Source organism: Pholcus phalangioides, unplaced genomic scaffold, assembly GCF_987345545.1.
Source record: "Pholcus phalangioides strain wild (caught in Gottingen) unplaced genomic scaffold, Ppha-v1.0 ptg000039l_1, whole genome shotgun sequence".
Taxonomy (NCBI): Eukaryota; Metazoa; Arthropoda; class Arachnida; order Araneae; family Pholcidae; genus Pholcus; species Pholcus phalangioides.
In genome coordinates, this window is record NW_028301625.1 from 7,420,468 (window position 1) to 7,436,994 (window position 16,527).

General features: G+C 36.0%; 1 protein-coding gene across 3 annotated transcripts in view; it reads left to right on the forward strand.

Moving 5' to 3' along the window:
* Nucleotides 1-16,527, forward strand: part of LOC149065524 (serine/threonine-protein kinase PLK2-like) — a 127,799-nt gene that overhangs the window by 23,334 nt on the left and 87,938 nt on the right. For 2 of the 3 annotated variants that reach the window (XM_089253742.1, XM_089253741.1), the window contains exon 3: nucleotides 4,007-4,114. In XM_089253742.1, the coding sequence (XP_089109868.1) occupies nucleotides 4,007-4,114 (108 nt within the window). Of the gene's footprint in view, nucleotides 1-862; nucleotides 1,396-4,006; nucleotides 4,115-16,527 lie in introns of those variants that run through there. The other variant, XM_089253743.1, reaches the window with a different exon arrangement.

The following is a 16,527-nucleotide window of genomic DNA, read 5'->3' on the forward strand; positions in this document are numbered from 1 at the left end:
CAGCAAATCCCTTCGTAATGGACACCCCCTCAGATGCAGTCACCCCTCTTTTACCTCCAAGTAATAATTTACCTTTGTATGATAAATGTATGCATTTCAACCCCCCGATTAATGTTCACCCCTCTTTTACGGACATACACATACATATATATTATTCCTTAATAAATATTCTTGCTCAATTCTCAAAATATTATGCAGTACACATAAAATTCCATGCAATCAAAGTAAATAATTTCTCCAATTAAATACCATATCATGTTCATCATAAATTTTTAAGAATGACTTCGATGTGACAGATATTTTTATTTTTCTCGATATTTCTAGAATTTCTCTCGCCGTTTTAACCGAATTTGCATAATAAGCTCCACATCTGTTTCTAGAAACCAATTAGTTTTCATTAATTAATTTGAAATCTAAAAAAAAGAGAACCAACAGATTTGTTTGAAAAATTCAGCATCAAGACTGATGTATGGAAAAAAAGGATTTTATATTTGAAATTACTTTAATAAATTATGCAAAAAATTAAAATAGTCTGAGTGATATTTATTGTCTTTTAGTTATTTTATTTTCAACATATTTTGCAATAATTGATCATGCCGAAAAGATGGTCTTACAATAGATATTTTGACATCCCGTTTGAAAAAGATCGATATATTTTCTTTTAATCAAAAGTCTCAAACTTTTCAGGAACACCCCTCACTCAAACTTCGACTCGTCCGTGCAGCACGTGCGCTGACGTAATAAACCGGATTTTTGCTCATAGAAACCTTTCTTCTGGTCAGAAGCACCAGTTAACGTTACAATTTGCCTGTTCATGAGGAAAACAAGAGATTTGAGTGACTTTGAACGTGTCATGATTGTGGATGCCAGAAGGGGCGGTTCCAGTATCTCAGAAGCCACTAATCTTCTTGGCTTTTCTCGTACATCAGTATCACGAGTCTTCAAAGAATGGCAGCTAAGCTAAAAAACTTGGAGTGGGAAGCGGAATAGTGGGTGGAAATCGCTTGTGAACGAAAGAGGTACCAGGCGAGTGACGCTGCATTGTGTGCAGCCACAAAGAACTAAAACGCAACAAATTGCAGCGCAATACAACTCAGGATTATCGCAAAGGATATCCGTACGCTCTACAAGACGGATCTTAAAACGAATTGGTATTGACCAACAAGAGTCCCTTTGATTTCACTGCAAAACCGAAGAAAACTGTTTTTGGTGGGCTAGAGAACACAGAAATTTGACACTTGATGAATGGAAGAAGGTTGTCTGGTCTGACGAGTCAAGATTTCTTCTCCACGACGCTGATGACAGGATTTGTTTGTGGTGCAAGCAGCGAGAAGCCATGGATCCGGCATACCATATGACAACTGTTCAAGTGGTTGGCGGCGGAATCACGGTCTGGTGAGCATTTTCCTGCTATACTCTTGGTCTCTTATTTCCATTGGAAACATCCGTGAATGCCAGCGCTTACCTCCACGTCGTTGCTGACCACGTGTGCACCCGTTTATGGTCATAATGTTTCCTGATGATGATGGTTATTTCCAGCAAGAAAATGCACCCTCCCACTGGGCTGGAAATATTTTTGTATCATGTTCCTCAAACCAATCTAAGTTTCAATTGCTCCAACCAATTTGAGCATTTGTGGGACGAGGTTGAAAGGCCTCTTAAAAGCTCCGAAACACCAACCTTTAATCTGAGGCAATTAAGAGCTGCCATTTCGTTAGCCTGGGCTTATATTCCTCTTCAACAGTTTCAGCAAGTTGTAGAGTCCATGCCTAGAAGAATATCTACTTCCATCAAAGCTAGAAGAGATCTCATACGATATTAGTTCTGAGTAGCAGGGAGTTCCTAATTTTTTGGCCACTGGGTGTAAAAGCTAGATTAATTACATAACCTACATTACATTAAACGGATTAATTACATAAACTGCATTACATTAAGCAGGTTAATTATATACATATTATTTCCTTAATTCATATTTTGCTCAATTTTCAACAGATTATACAAATAAAATTTCTTACAGTCAAAATAAGCAATTTCGTCAATTAAATATGGTATGTACATAATAAAATTTTCAATGACTTCGAGATATGTCAGAGATTTTCATTTTCCCCAATATTTCTAGAACTTTTCTCATCGTTTTAACCAAATTTACATGTTAAGGTCCACTTTTTTTTCTAGAAACCAGTTAGTATCCCGTAATTAACTTGAAATCTACAAAAAAAAAATTAGTTCGAAAAGTATCATATTGAGACTGATGTGGGACAATAAAATTGATTTTATATTAAATGTTTTAAAACAATTATTAAAATGGTCAAAATAATCTGGGTAATATATTCTTTTATTATTTTATTGCTGCAAGAAGGCGTTTTATAATGAATATTTCACACTATTTTTGGTGCCCCGTTTGGAAAACGATCGATTTATTTTCTTTCAATCAAAATTCTCAAACTTTTTACTGATCACATAAAAGTTGAATTCTGAACAGATTAATTACATGTATGTTATTCTTTAATAAATATTCTTGCTTATATATATATAGTTCTCAAAAGATTATACACATAACATTTTATAAAATCAAAAATTAAATGATTTCTTCAATTAAAAAATATACCATATATTCATTTAAAATCTACGATATACATGTCAGAGATTTCCATTTTCCTCGACATTTCTAGAATTTTCCTCGTCGTTTTAGCCAAATTTGCATAATAAGCTTCATATTTTTTTTCGTAGAAACCCAGTTCGGAAAGTGCCATTTTTTTAAGTGATGTATAAAAAAATGTGTTTTATAAATTAAACGATTTTAAAATAATTATTAAAAATTTTAAAATAATCTCGGCAACATTTTTTTAAAATTATTTTCGAAATTATATTTCGCAATAGATCATGCTGCACGAAGGCGTCTTGTAATGAATATTGCACGCTATTTCTGGCGTCTCGTTTGAAGAAGATCGATTTATTTTTTTTTTATCTCAAAAAATCTTTTCTACCGATGGCATAAAAGCTAAATTATGAACAGATAGATTTATTACATACATATTATTCTTTAATAAACGCTCTTGCTCAGTGCTCAAAAGATTATACATACAAAATTTTATATAGTAAAAATAAATAATATCTTTAATACGATAACCATGTGTTGATTATAAAATTTGTATGAATTTTTTAGTGACTTCAATATGTCAGAGATTTTCATTTTTCCCGATATCTCTGGAATTTTCCTCTTCGTTTTAACCGAATTTGCATAATAAGCTCTACATCTTTTTCCAGAAACCAATTAGTTTTCCGTAATTAACTCGAAACCTATAAAAAACAACAGATTAGTTTGAAAAGTATCAAAATACTGGACAAAAAAAAAAGAATTTTGTATTCAAAAATTTTTAAATAAATTATTCAAAAATTGAAATAATCTGGGTGATATTTATTAATACTTTTAATTATTTTATTTTCGAATATTTCGTAATAGATCACGCTGGAAGAAGAAGTTTTGCTATGGATATTTCACGCTATTTCTGGAATCCCGAGATCGATATATTTTCTTTTAATTATAAGTCTCACAAACTTTTCTAATGGTCTTTAATATTTGAAAATATCGGTAATATTTCAAAAAGGGTATTGAATATTCCGGTTCAATATGATATATTTTGAAACGGTTCCTTGAAAAGTAGCTGCAGGATATAGATTCCTGATATTTCCGCGGAAAATTTCACCGAAGTAATTATTTTAAACTTTCAAGTTTTGTTCTGAAACGCGTTTCACCTTGAAACTTTAGTTTCCCTCTAGGGGTGCAATTTCTTCTTTTGATTTTACGTATTTCGAAGAAGCACACCCGTTGACTTTGAAGACGATATTTAGAATTTAATTAGCCAAGTCGTCCGTTAAATTAGTTTTGAACATGTTAAGTATCATCAAATAGACGTCTTATTTAGTTTTTTTACGTATGTTGAGTGATACAATTTGTTTCGTATTTTTTTAAATATAATTTTTAATTTGTATTTTTGTGTAATAGGGAGGCTTTGCCAGAGTATACGAAATGTCAGTGAAATCGACTAAAGAAATTTATGCTGGGAAAATCATTTCTAAAGCCCGGCTTTCTAAACCGGAACATAAGGAAAAGGTAAAGATTTTAGTATTATATATACTGCATGAGTATTTTTTATTATGCAGTCAAACTCGGCTATAACGACCTCGGAACAAAATGAAAACGCTCCGTTTTGTCAGTGAAGCTTGTTATAATTCATATTCTTTAGTAACATCAAGGATGAAAACACAGACCACGCTTAATGTGATCACATCGGGACTCGGGTGTTGTTTGATAATAATAACCTAATGATAACTATATCAGAAAAATCCTGTTTGTAAGTATGGTGACCATATACCCGTTTGGTCGAACGGAACGTATGGTAAACTGGTTTTGGTAAAACATGAATTTTTTTTCCCCACATAATCGGTTGCAAAAATGTTCAATCGTTTTATTTTTTATTATTCTCTTTTAAAACGGGACTTTTCTTTCCTTTCAGCTAAAATCCTGCATTTTTTAAATTCTGCTATTGTGAGGCTGTTGTTATACAAATACAAGGCCACAACAGGCAAAATGCCCAACGAGGTGGCTAAGAAAAAGATGCCCAATGCAGAGTTTCTGAATTAAAGGAAAAAATGAGTTCAGTTAAACCTTGGCTTCAGAATGCGAAAAAAAACATTTCGACGTAAAAAAAATCGATAACATTATCCGAAGTTTCGATAGCTTTTAACGAATATTTTCCCATGTTAATATTGGTCTGTCCTGACGAATCAACCAGTCGATTAACCTATCAATTAATTAATCGCCAATCACTGTTAAAAATGTTAGGTGAGATAATCGATTCAATTGGACCGATTAAAATTTCATTAAAAGTTTTTAAACTGACTTGATTTTTTTGTCGAAACAGATTAGATGTCTTATAATGTTTGTGTTCCTATACATAACATTTTGCATAAGTGACCATAACTGAAAATTATTTGAATTAATATTTTGATCAAATTTTTCTGCATGGTGGGGGGGGGGGATACAAGTTAATGAAAACTGATGATTTCAGCTTCAAATTGAGTTTGATGGGAGTTTGGAAGACGAGACCAAAATAAATTGTCTGCATTGTGAACAGCTGTTTTTGTATTCATTAACTTGTTTTCGTATTCATCAAATTCGTATTCCCAAATAATATTTGGGGGGAGTTTCTAAGAGATGAATACGCCTCTCTTTATACAGGGTGTGAATAGTACATAAATCAAAATTTCCTACTTAAGACCACAACCCACAATGTCTGAAAAAATTTCAAAACACCCTCGTCTAAAAATAGTGATCAACAAAACAAAATAAATAGTTAAAAAATTATGAAAATTGCTCTTTATTAGAGCTTTATATTTTTTCAATCAATCACATTGCGTTGATGGCAAATGATCTCTCTCCTCCTTTCAAAAAGGAAAAAAACAAATTTGAAAACATAATAACCTATATAAGGGAAATATTTTACCTTTCTGTATTATTGGATCATTGCCCGAAGACTCAACAGATAATCATGGTGCGTAAATTCAGAGCCGCCCTTAGGGGTGTGCGACAGGTACGGTCTCACTGGGGCTCGCATTTACGGTAGCAGAAAAGTGAAAAAAAAAATCAAATATATTTTCAATTTGAGAATTTTTTTCTCTCATTAATTCTGAATCTTCATCATTTCTGAGACCTTTTCTCTCATTAATTCTGAATTTTTATCTAATTCTGAATTCTGGGATTGTTTTCATTAATTCTGAATTTTCATCAATTCTGGGATTGTTTTCATTAATTCTGAATTTTCATCAATTCTGGGATTGTTTTCATTAATTCTGAATTTTCATCAATTCTGGGATTGTTTTCATTAATTCTGAATTTTCATCAATTCTGGGATTGTTTTCATTAATTCTGGGATTGTTTTCATTAATTCTGGGATTGTTTTCATTGTAGATATTTTTCAGATTCCTGCAAAATTCTGTGATAATACATAAATCTTTGGATGCCGATTCCCGTCCCCCACAAAATTGGGGCTAAATATCCGAAATTATTTTCGCACCGGGCCCTGCTCAAATTTATTTGGTTTTTAGGTTTCAAAAATATTTTTTAAAAGCATTCGGTCCGGCAAAACTCATGTTAAATTTCAGGAAAAGCGTGGTTTTTTTGGGCCTACGGAGTCAGCCCAAAGGGTTTCCACAAGGCTTCAGTGATCGCTTTTTCGTGTCATCTCCATTAGCGTTCCTTCTCCGTGAAAAGTGTCATGGAATAACATCGGTTAGTTACACATACCTACTTTGGCTAAACAAAATGGGTCTTTCCCAGTTTACTAATCGTAAACAGCTCTTATGCTGGTGCAATTCACTACCATTTCCCTTTTCACTACATGCGCAATGATGACCAGAACAAAGACTATTGTGAAGCATCATTCTGTACCAGACTGTAGCGGATTCAGCTATCGAACATTTTCGTTAATATGGATCTACGCGCTGACATAAAACAACACTGTCATGTGTGTGAGCTGAATTTTCACACAATCTTCATCAGAATCAGTCGTCTCCCACTGATTTGACGAGCAAAAAAAAAAAAAAAAATACAGTATATACAGTATAAAGTACAGTAACGGAAAACTGGCTTACACTATGTGGACCCTCCCGGTGTGAGTAAACCACGCCCACTACTTGGATCGGTAACACGCGTGCACTATGTCGATACCCTTACGAAGGTGATTCCGGAACGAGATATCTTCGTTAGCCGAGGTATCACTGTATGTGATTTTTCCTCATTTTTTTTCTGCCAACCCTCTGTCCGTATAGCGTTACATCCTCCTACGTTACATCCTCCTACGTTGGGTGACCATATGTCCCGTATTTCCCGGAACAGTCCCGACTTTTTTGCAGAAATGTTCCGGTTTTTCCCGTATTTTAGTGGGAGTTTTCTTGAATTTATTTTCTTCAAAACGTTGGTTCAGGTAATTTTCATAAGTCAATAACTTGTATTGTCGAGTTGATATTATATTTTCAGAGATGTGTGTATATATATATTTTTATTTTCTCTGAATATTACGCGTATATATATTGGCAACATCTCCACATTCGATAACACATCAGACAGATTTTAATATATTCATTCGGACACAGCGTATTTATTAAGAAATCGGTCAAACCTGCAATAAAACATTAAATAACGTTTTTTAATTTGCTGTTGCATTATATTTACTTTGATAAAAAGCAAGTTGAAGAATTTTTTGATATTAAGTGAGAGGCGGTATTTTTCAATAACATAAACCATACAGAGAGTATTATGCTTATTGGCATTTTTTTCTTCTTCTCAGAAGCCTTCTGCTTTTTACATTTGGCAAGCAGCTGTGAACGATTAAATTCATTTAGCAGATTTAATTCAACATCGTATGCGTTGAGAGTAACATTGACTTTTAGAAAAAAACATGAACATGGCTTATGAATTTCACCAAAAATCCCTTTTTTATTACATAATTTTTTTCAGAGTAAACACATCCAGAACACTAAGTAAAAATGTAAACAAATATTGAAATATTCTGGTAGCAGTCTTTTCCTCCACTTGAGGGTTGGGGGGAATGGGAAAAAATTGAATAAATTAATGAGAAACAAAAAATACTGTATTCAGAATTCTCGAATCCCCACACAATCGAACTTATTCTGAAAATCTTTTCAAACTTGGGGATTTAAAAAAAGCTATTTCTGATATTTTAGAAAGTTTTGGTAAATTTTGTGAAGTAAATTGGAAATTTTTTTGCAATTTGGCTTTTGCTTAGCGACAATTGGAGATGTCTCGATTTTCCCGTATTTGCGAACAAAGTTTCCCGTATTTTTCTCAAGGAAATATGGTCAGCCTACTCTTACGGCGACTACCGCTGGAATAAGGGAAAATCACATACAGTATTTCCATTTCAGCGCTGCTATGAACAGCTCCACCTAGTGACGTACGATGCCATTTCGGCCATGGGTTTCTATCAACACCATCTATAGCAAAAGGCCTCCGCGCGAAGCTCGTGACGTCACTGAAGAAGGTCATCTCACCTATAGCCATTGTGGATACACTACTAAAAGGACAAAGATGGCACATGCGTCGGCCTGCTATATCCAATCGCTATAGGTGAGAGGACTTTCTTCAATGACGTCACGAGATTCGCGCGGAGGCCTTCTGCTATAGATGGTGTTGTTTCTATGCAATTATCAATCGTTTTGATGTTCTTTACCTCCCCTTAACATAAAAATTTAATAGGTGCTCATAATAGAACACCTATATAAAAATCAGCGTGAATGAGAGCTTAACTGAAGATACTCTGTGGGTTTATGTGCATTTACTTCTATACAGTACATCTATTTTGACTTCATTATATAATTATATAAGAAGTGATAAAATGGTTTGCCTGTTGCAAAAGCTTGAAAACAAAAACGACAAAATTGCAACAACACCTCACGTTCTTTCTGCCACTTAATTAATTATTGGCTAAAACGTAAAATCTCTCGACTGCTCCAGCTGGGGAGAAAGCGGTGGTGGCGGAACCCTTTTAAGGCGCATATGCATTATCGAACAGAGCGGTATTCGTTGGACTTTCTGGAGAGGTTTTAATGCTTTCGTGGTTACAGGAATTTCTATGTGTTTCTTTTCTTTCTTTTTTGTTCGTTGAAAAAACCGACTCCCGATGGTTCAGTTCGAACGATCAGAGAGGATTAGTTCGTTGTAAAAGCGCGTACACACTATCAAACCCAGCCGTACGCATACACGTTGTTACAGTAATTTTGACGGTGTTTCGAACGACGAACTAATCCTTTTTGAGCCATTCGAACTGAGCCACCGAGAGTCGGTTTTTTCAACGAACACAAAGGAAAGCAAATTAACACAAAAGAAGTTCGTGTACCCAACGAGAACGCATTAGAATCACTCCAGGGGGGTCCAACACGTACGGCTCCATTCGATAGTGTGTTCGCGCCTCAAGGCAATACCATCATAAAGCCTCCACGCGAAGCACGTGACGTCACTGAAGAAAGTCATCTCACCTATAGCCATTGGATATACTGCAAAAGGGCAAAGATGTCGCATGTGTCGGCCTACTATATCCAATGGCTATAGGTGAGATGACTTTCTTCAGTGACGTCACAAGCTTCGCGCGAATGCATTCTGCTATAGATGATGTTGCTCAAGGACTCAGGACACTTGAGCATCCAATAATTATTATTATGAAGCGTGTCCTCAATAATTCATGAACACAAAGCCATAATACAATTGAACGACCGACGTAGTTGAACCCAAAATTGCAAAAGAACCACGGCTATACGTGTTTTGGAACTGTATGAAGTTCCTTCATCAGTAGCAGAAACAAAGAAAAATATCGAAAAATATACTCCTTATAGCGGGAGTTACTCGCTGTTGTAGACAAAAGAGTCGAATTCAAAATGAACCATGCATATACCCTCCCTCCCGTGCTTTATTGAATGGCATCCCTAGTAACCTTTCATTGTTCTGCCTTATCGGAACCCCTGGGTAGAAGCGGGAGTGTCACTCGGTTGTCGTGTAGCAACAGCTGCATCATGTATTTTTGCAATAGCGGTCATTTTGGCCGCTTCAGTAGAGTTCTTGGAAATTGCAGCAATTCTGGTGTTAAAAGAAGCGATCACTGGCTTCATCTGGTAATCCCCATTCCTTCAATCTTTCACAATGGATGCGCTGGTGATGACACCTTCATCTATCCAGAACTCCATGGATACTTTTACAACAATGTTGCCACTGATAAAAAAAAAAAAACTATTTTATATACATTGAGTAGAGGATACGTATTGACATTTTTTTACTGCTTTAGAAATCCAACAGAGACATTGAATCGAGGCACAATAATTTTCTTCAGGATCGGTGCATCTAGTTTATTCTCTTATAGAAAATCTCACAGCGATACAGTAAATCTTATTCAGTTCGGAAATCCTTATGCGGACGGTTCTCATGGTCAACACCTACGTCCAATGGTAAAGAAATCCATTTCTTTTACCAATATCCAGCGATAAAAATGCCATTTTTCACTGGAATTCAAAGAAGGGAAGGCTAAGGTTTCTCTCTTTTTTGTATAAAAATAAGAAAATACGTATAGCGTGAGGTAAACGGGTGGAAAGAAAAAACGATAAAGACGCATGGCAAAGCTGTAGAAAAAGTTCTTTTGGCATGTGTCTAAGAAAAAAATAATAATAACGTGAAAAAAGGGTAAGCACAGTATAAAAAAAAGACAAAAATAAGCTGAGTAGGGATTTTTGCGTGTATCTTCTATAGAGATCGTCGAGACAAAGCAGGAATCTCCAGCGAAAAAGATACTTAATGGAGAGGTATTCGAGTTTTATCTCGTAACTAAAAGAGGACGAAATCTGTCCTCGTCCGGACACAAACAATGGACCCCCTTAGCAACTAAAAAGTTACATTCCTGAAGTATCAAATAATTTCATCAAGAAGTGAATATTCAGTGATATTGTAAATAATTATCGATTCGTTTTTTTTTGATAACTACTTATATTATTCAGATTTCCATAATAAAAATTTTATTTCAATTAATATTTTCGTTTTTTTCCCCCATTTCTATTACTTCGAGAGTGGGGCTTTCACTAAGTGCAGAGCAGGGCCGGATTAACCCATATGAAGGCCCTAAGCACGTGAGTAATTTTGGTAACCCCCCCCCCCCCTCCATCCTTTACTTTTAACCACAACGCATCTCCTGGGCCTCGTGACAATTAGATGTGCTTAAAATTTTCAAAAGTTAGCAAATTAGTTAGCAGGTGTTTTTAGGTGGGGGAGGAGGAGGGTTCAGAAAAGTCATTTTGCCCGAGTCCTATGATGCCACGGCTCGAGAGCCTCAAGTGCCGTGGAGGCCTCATGACAATCTGATCTGATTAAAGTTTTGGAGAGAGTGAGCTGCAAATTGGTAGGCAGGTATTAAAAGGCAGCTGGGAAAAGGGCGTCAAAAACTTGTTTTTGGCCGAGGGGACTGGATCTGATGCTGTTCAGGCATTTCGGGACCGTTCATGGAAATTGAGTGAAATCTCAATCCAAAAACTGAACATTAAAGCTAGTTCTTGCTAGCAATTAACTTAATTTCTCTGCTTTTATGTCATCCTCAAGGTTATAACTAGAAACGAAAATTTACTCAGTCGCTTGAGGGTCTCTATCCATTTTTGCCCCCAACCCAGTAATTTTTAACGAAAAAAGAGTGAACTCCGCATTATTTCAGGTCCAGCGCCTGGAGCATCAGATCCTTCCTTACTTCAGTAGCTGCCCTGGTCAACCTTTCGATAAAGATCTTCAACTGTGTAATCAAGTGCTTTCAAAATTTTAGGCTTTTCTACAGGATGGGTGATGCTAGGAAAAAAATTTACATTGAAAAGAAAATGGGTACTCTGTGGTGAATCGCCACAGAAGACGCACCACCACGCCAATCTCGACAAAAACTTGCTTTGGCAACCCTGGAGAGAAAGGGAGAATCTTTTACCCTGTGCGTGGGTGGGAGTCAGAGCGAGGTGAACAATCCCACTAGAAACATGCGAAGATGTCCTTTACGAATATCTAGTTGTTGTCAATTAATTATTCCAACACTGATTTAATTATAATGAATAAAAGTGATTGGTTACTATTGAAATGATGAGTGTTCGATTAAGAAGGCAATAACCATCAAGGGGCTAATATATCACCTCAATTATTTGATCATTCGTTATGGTGCCCCTTTCTCCTGATGCCCTAAGCACGTGCTTATTTTGCTTAATGGTTAATCCGGCCCTCGTGCGGGACCCTGTAGCACCCCCCCCCCTCCAAGGGCTACTCTACGTTGAGAGCTCGAATTCTTATAATTTTCTAACAAAATACCATAATAGCGAAATTACCGAGAAAATAAATATGACATTATATTCGCGTTTAATTGCATTTCGTCGACGTTAAGAACTTCATCAACAATATTCTCAATGAAAACCACCTATTATATTAACGTTGTATTTGAACTTTAAATTATTTATTCCAATTATAAAGAACAAAATATTGATAATGCCGAAATCTCATTCGCCTTCTACGAAAATGAGCATCTCTCTCTGTAATAATTACGGCCACTCTCTCATTACTGATGCAATAATGACCATCTCTCCACCAACTAATGACTGGCTTTTGGACTAAACTCTGTTATAACATCCATTTGACATCAAAGCGCGAGGGATAATTATACAAACCGTGAATCGCAACACTGCATACAGCGCTCTTGTCTTCGCGTGGGAGTTACTATAGATGGGTATTCAATGACTTAATATACAGGGTGGTTACAAATAAACACTGACACTACTCAGACATATGTAGCACGCATTCTAATGGAGGTATTTCGATGAAATTTGGTATGCAGGATATATGTAGAGAAGGGCTTAAGTATTTTGCGGCTCGGTGCAATAAAAAAAAATTGCGGCCCCTCTGAGCAATGGTTTTCTAATACCCCAGGGTGTCCATGGGGTACTCTGGTGCCCGCCAGGTTCACACTCGTGCCCGAGAATGACTGTAAAACTACTTCGTGGTTATAAAAAATGCCATTTGGCAATAAATATGGACAAAAGTTTCCACTTCTCAGTAAAAAATTGCGAGATTGCGGGTGCGCCCCAGGCACTTGAAAGTTTAGGGCTCTCGGGGCTAGAAAACCGATTATCTACCCAGGCCCGCAACCTTAGAGGTGTCTATCTTGGACTTAATTTTAAGGCATTGCTTTGTTAAGAAATTGAAGTCAAAATGCAATCAAAACATTTCTATCCCCTTTTGCGGCCCCAAAAATTTAGCGGCCTGGTGCGGCCGCACCCTTCGCACCTGCCTAAGTCCGGCCCTGAATATATGGACCATGGGGGAAAACGCAGATTCAATAAAAAAAAAGTCAATTTTTGACCACCAGGTGAAAAAATTGAGCTTTTTATTAAAGTTATCTTTTCCCTCGAGCCAAATATAACGCTTATACCAGGTTTCAATGAAATACGTCTACCGCAACGGGCGCTACATACGTTTCATAGGGCTAATCTAAATAATTTCAGATTTCTTGCACGACAAAATAATGAAAATGCTAATTTCTTTTCAATGCTCTTAATCCTTTTTTCCGGCTTAGTTATTTCACTGATCATCAGCGTAGTAGAAATCACTGAATTCTCTTCTTAATGAAGTACGCTTTCCTTCGATTTTCAGCAGGTGCAGAATTGGAGGGGGATGTTGAAATTTTTCCATTGAAAAATCAGCTTTAAAAATATCTGGGCTTGTCATTTCTAAAATAATACGATTTTAAGAGGAGGCGAGATTAAGAAGGTCAAGCATGTCGTGGCCCAGTGTGAAAATGATTTTTAAGCCCTCTAAAATGCCTATTTACATTTCCTCATCTCTTTGACAGGGATCTAGCCGAAAAAACAAAAATGTCGTATATATGTTACGGTTAATGCGATAAATCATTTATTATGCATACTTACCAATCGTCTTGGTAAGTTTGATAAATTTATAACTTTTACCGGCGAATTTACATAATACCCAACTGTCGTTGGTAAATTTTATAAATACTAAAAAAAAATTATCCTTTTTACCGAAGATTTTATGCATAATATCCAAGTGTCGTTCGTACATTTGATAAATACTCTAAATTTATCGCCTTTATCTGCGATTATGCATAAAACCCTAGTATAATTCGTGAATTTGATAAAAGTAAAAAAAATTTCAAATGAGTCTATAGTATATGTGATGAATATAGTCGGATTCCGATGCAATGATAACAAATTTTACGATACACCGATATAATGATACAATATATGTATGAATTACGTATAGTATATCATATAGTATGATTTATCATGTTTGCCAACGATGCGACGCTTGGGTATTATGCATAAACGACGGTATATAAAAGTGATAATTTTTTTAGTACTTATTAAAGTTACAAACGACGCTAGGGTACTTTGCATAATCACCAGCAAAATGATTAATTTAGGGAAATTTATCAAACTTACCAAAATGCTAGGCGATTACGCATAACAACCGATTATTATGTGTAATGACTGGATTTATCACATTTACCGTAACATATAAATTTATTAGAACAGTCTTGGCTTGTGGGGAATCCTCTTGGGTATTCTAAAAAAACCTTGATTCCGGGGTAATCGTTCTCTGTGTATATGTTTCTACAAATACAAATACAAATACAACGCCACAACAGGCAAATTGCCCAACGAGGTGGCTGACTTAAGACATCATGGATCCCCGAGCCCCTACCTAATACTGCTACACCACACATGCACCCCCCCCCCCACGCGGAACCCCCCAACGAATCGGTACATGCGGGAATGTGTGTGTACGTGTGGTGCAACCTGACGTAAAGTTTGTAATAAGACTCCGCAAGACTCGTGCATATTTTTAGTATATGATATCTCTTTATAAAATTTAATAAGCGCGAGAGAATGTGAGCTCTCTAAACCTTGATCCACACCCGTAGCGCTCCGAGCCGCGAAAAATGGTTTTTGGGGAGCATCTGAGTTTTTTTTGACTGATTTTGCTGCCGAAAACCAATTCTGCGCATCTCGGAGCTGCGTAGCCTTGCTGGTGTGGATCAAGCATAATGTTGTTTTTTGGATGTGCTGCCACTCTGCTCGTATAAAAATTTGATATCTGCGCGGAATGACAAACAGCAAAATTAACACGCTACTATGTAACATACAAGATTTAAAGAACTTTTTCTGCGAGCTGAAAACTGTACGCACGCGTGCAACTAAATCGAACGTTGGTTTGCGAGCCAAATCGAAATTAATATAGTGCAGATTTTCCAACCAAAAATTCCGAATAAAAATTTTTAGGGCCTAAAGTCAAACAGAGGGGTTCCCCTTATCATTTTTTTTTAGTTTCGAATTTTTTAAAATTAAATTTGTGTTTTTTTCATCAAAATTTTATTTAATTTTGGTATTTTAACAGTTGTATTTCACCACGAAAAGGAAATTTTTAGAGAAGCAAGAAGTTAAAAAGAGTCCACAAAAATGTTAGAATTACCCTTAAGACGGCCTTGATTAGGGTATTCGGCCGGAATAACCCACCCTTCTCTACACTTTACTACACAAACCACACCTTCACACTCCAATTAATTAATTTTACATTAATTATTTTTTAAAAATTTGTAATAATATTTTGTCCCTCTCCCCCACGTATTTTATACCTACTTTACATCTCGATGCTACCCAGTACCGCCCTTACGATTCACGGGGCCCGGTGTAATATGATAGCAGGACCTCTTGGCCTTAGATGTTTTTAATGAGAGAGGAGAATTTAAAATTCAAAAAATGAAAATCATGAAAATTTGGAATAAATGCAAGAAATAATTTTAGAATGGGTGAAAATTCAGAATAAAAGAAAGATACACACCCTAAGGAGGCACACCCCTAAGGGTGACTCTGTCGCTAATTTCACAGCTACTCAATTCTAGCCATGAATTTGAATTTTCAAAAGGATTAATAATGCAGTTTATTATTTTATGAGGACATTTTGATGAATATATTAAGTCATTGAATAAGCATTTATAGTAACTCCCATTTGAAAACTACAGCGCTGCATGTAGTGTTACGATTCACGGTTTCTATAGTCATCCCTCGTGTTTTGAAGTCAAATGGATGCTATAATAGAATTTAGTCGAAAAGACAGTCATTAGTAGGTGGAGAAATGGTCATTATTGCATCAGTAATGAGAGAGTGGCAGCAATTATTGCAGAGAGACGCTCATTTTCGTAGAACGCGAATGAGATTTTGGCATTATCAATATTTTGCTCGTTACAATTGGAATGAATAATTTAAAAAGGGCTAAGTATAACGTCAACAATCGGTAGTTTCCATTGAGAATATTTTTTATGAAGTTTTAACGTCCATGAAATGCAATAAACTCGGATATAACGGCATATTTATTTTTTCGGCAATTTCGATATCATGGTGTTTTCCGAGAAATTCTTAGAATTCGAGTTGAACGTAGCTTTATCTCTTTGTGCAGGTATCTTCAACCCGTTGCTCGCGAGCACCATGGTGCTCCCTGAAGTATCCAGAGTGCTCGATGCTCGTATCCGATTTGGTGCTCGCGAGCACTTGATCAACTTTCCAACTAAACCACCTTGTACAAATTGTATTGAAGGATTGAAATCATCCTGATGCCATGCATTCGTATGTCAAACTTGTCGTAAAGGTGCTCTTCTTTTGGTGATGGGCAAAGAGTGCTCGCGACTAGGTAAAGGTTGAAGGCTTCTGCCTTAGGGGGTGTTAGCGGCCATGCCCTGCACTTAGTGGAGGCCCCACTCTTCAATTAATAAATGAAAAAAAAAAACCAGAATGAAATATTCATTAAGATGAAATTTTTATCATGAAAATCTAAATAATATATATATAAGGAGTTATTGAAAAGTTATTTATCTCACGAAAGGGTGCAGAATGTGCCATGTACAGGGTGTCCCATAAATTTTTAAGTAAAAAAATTCA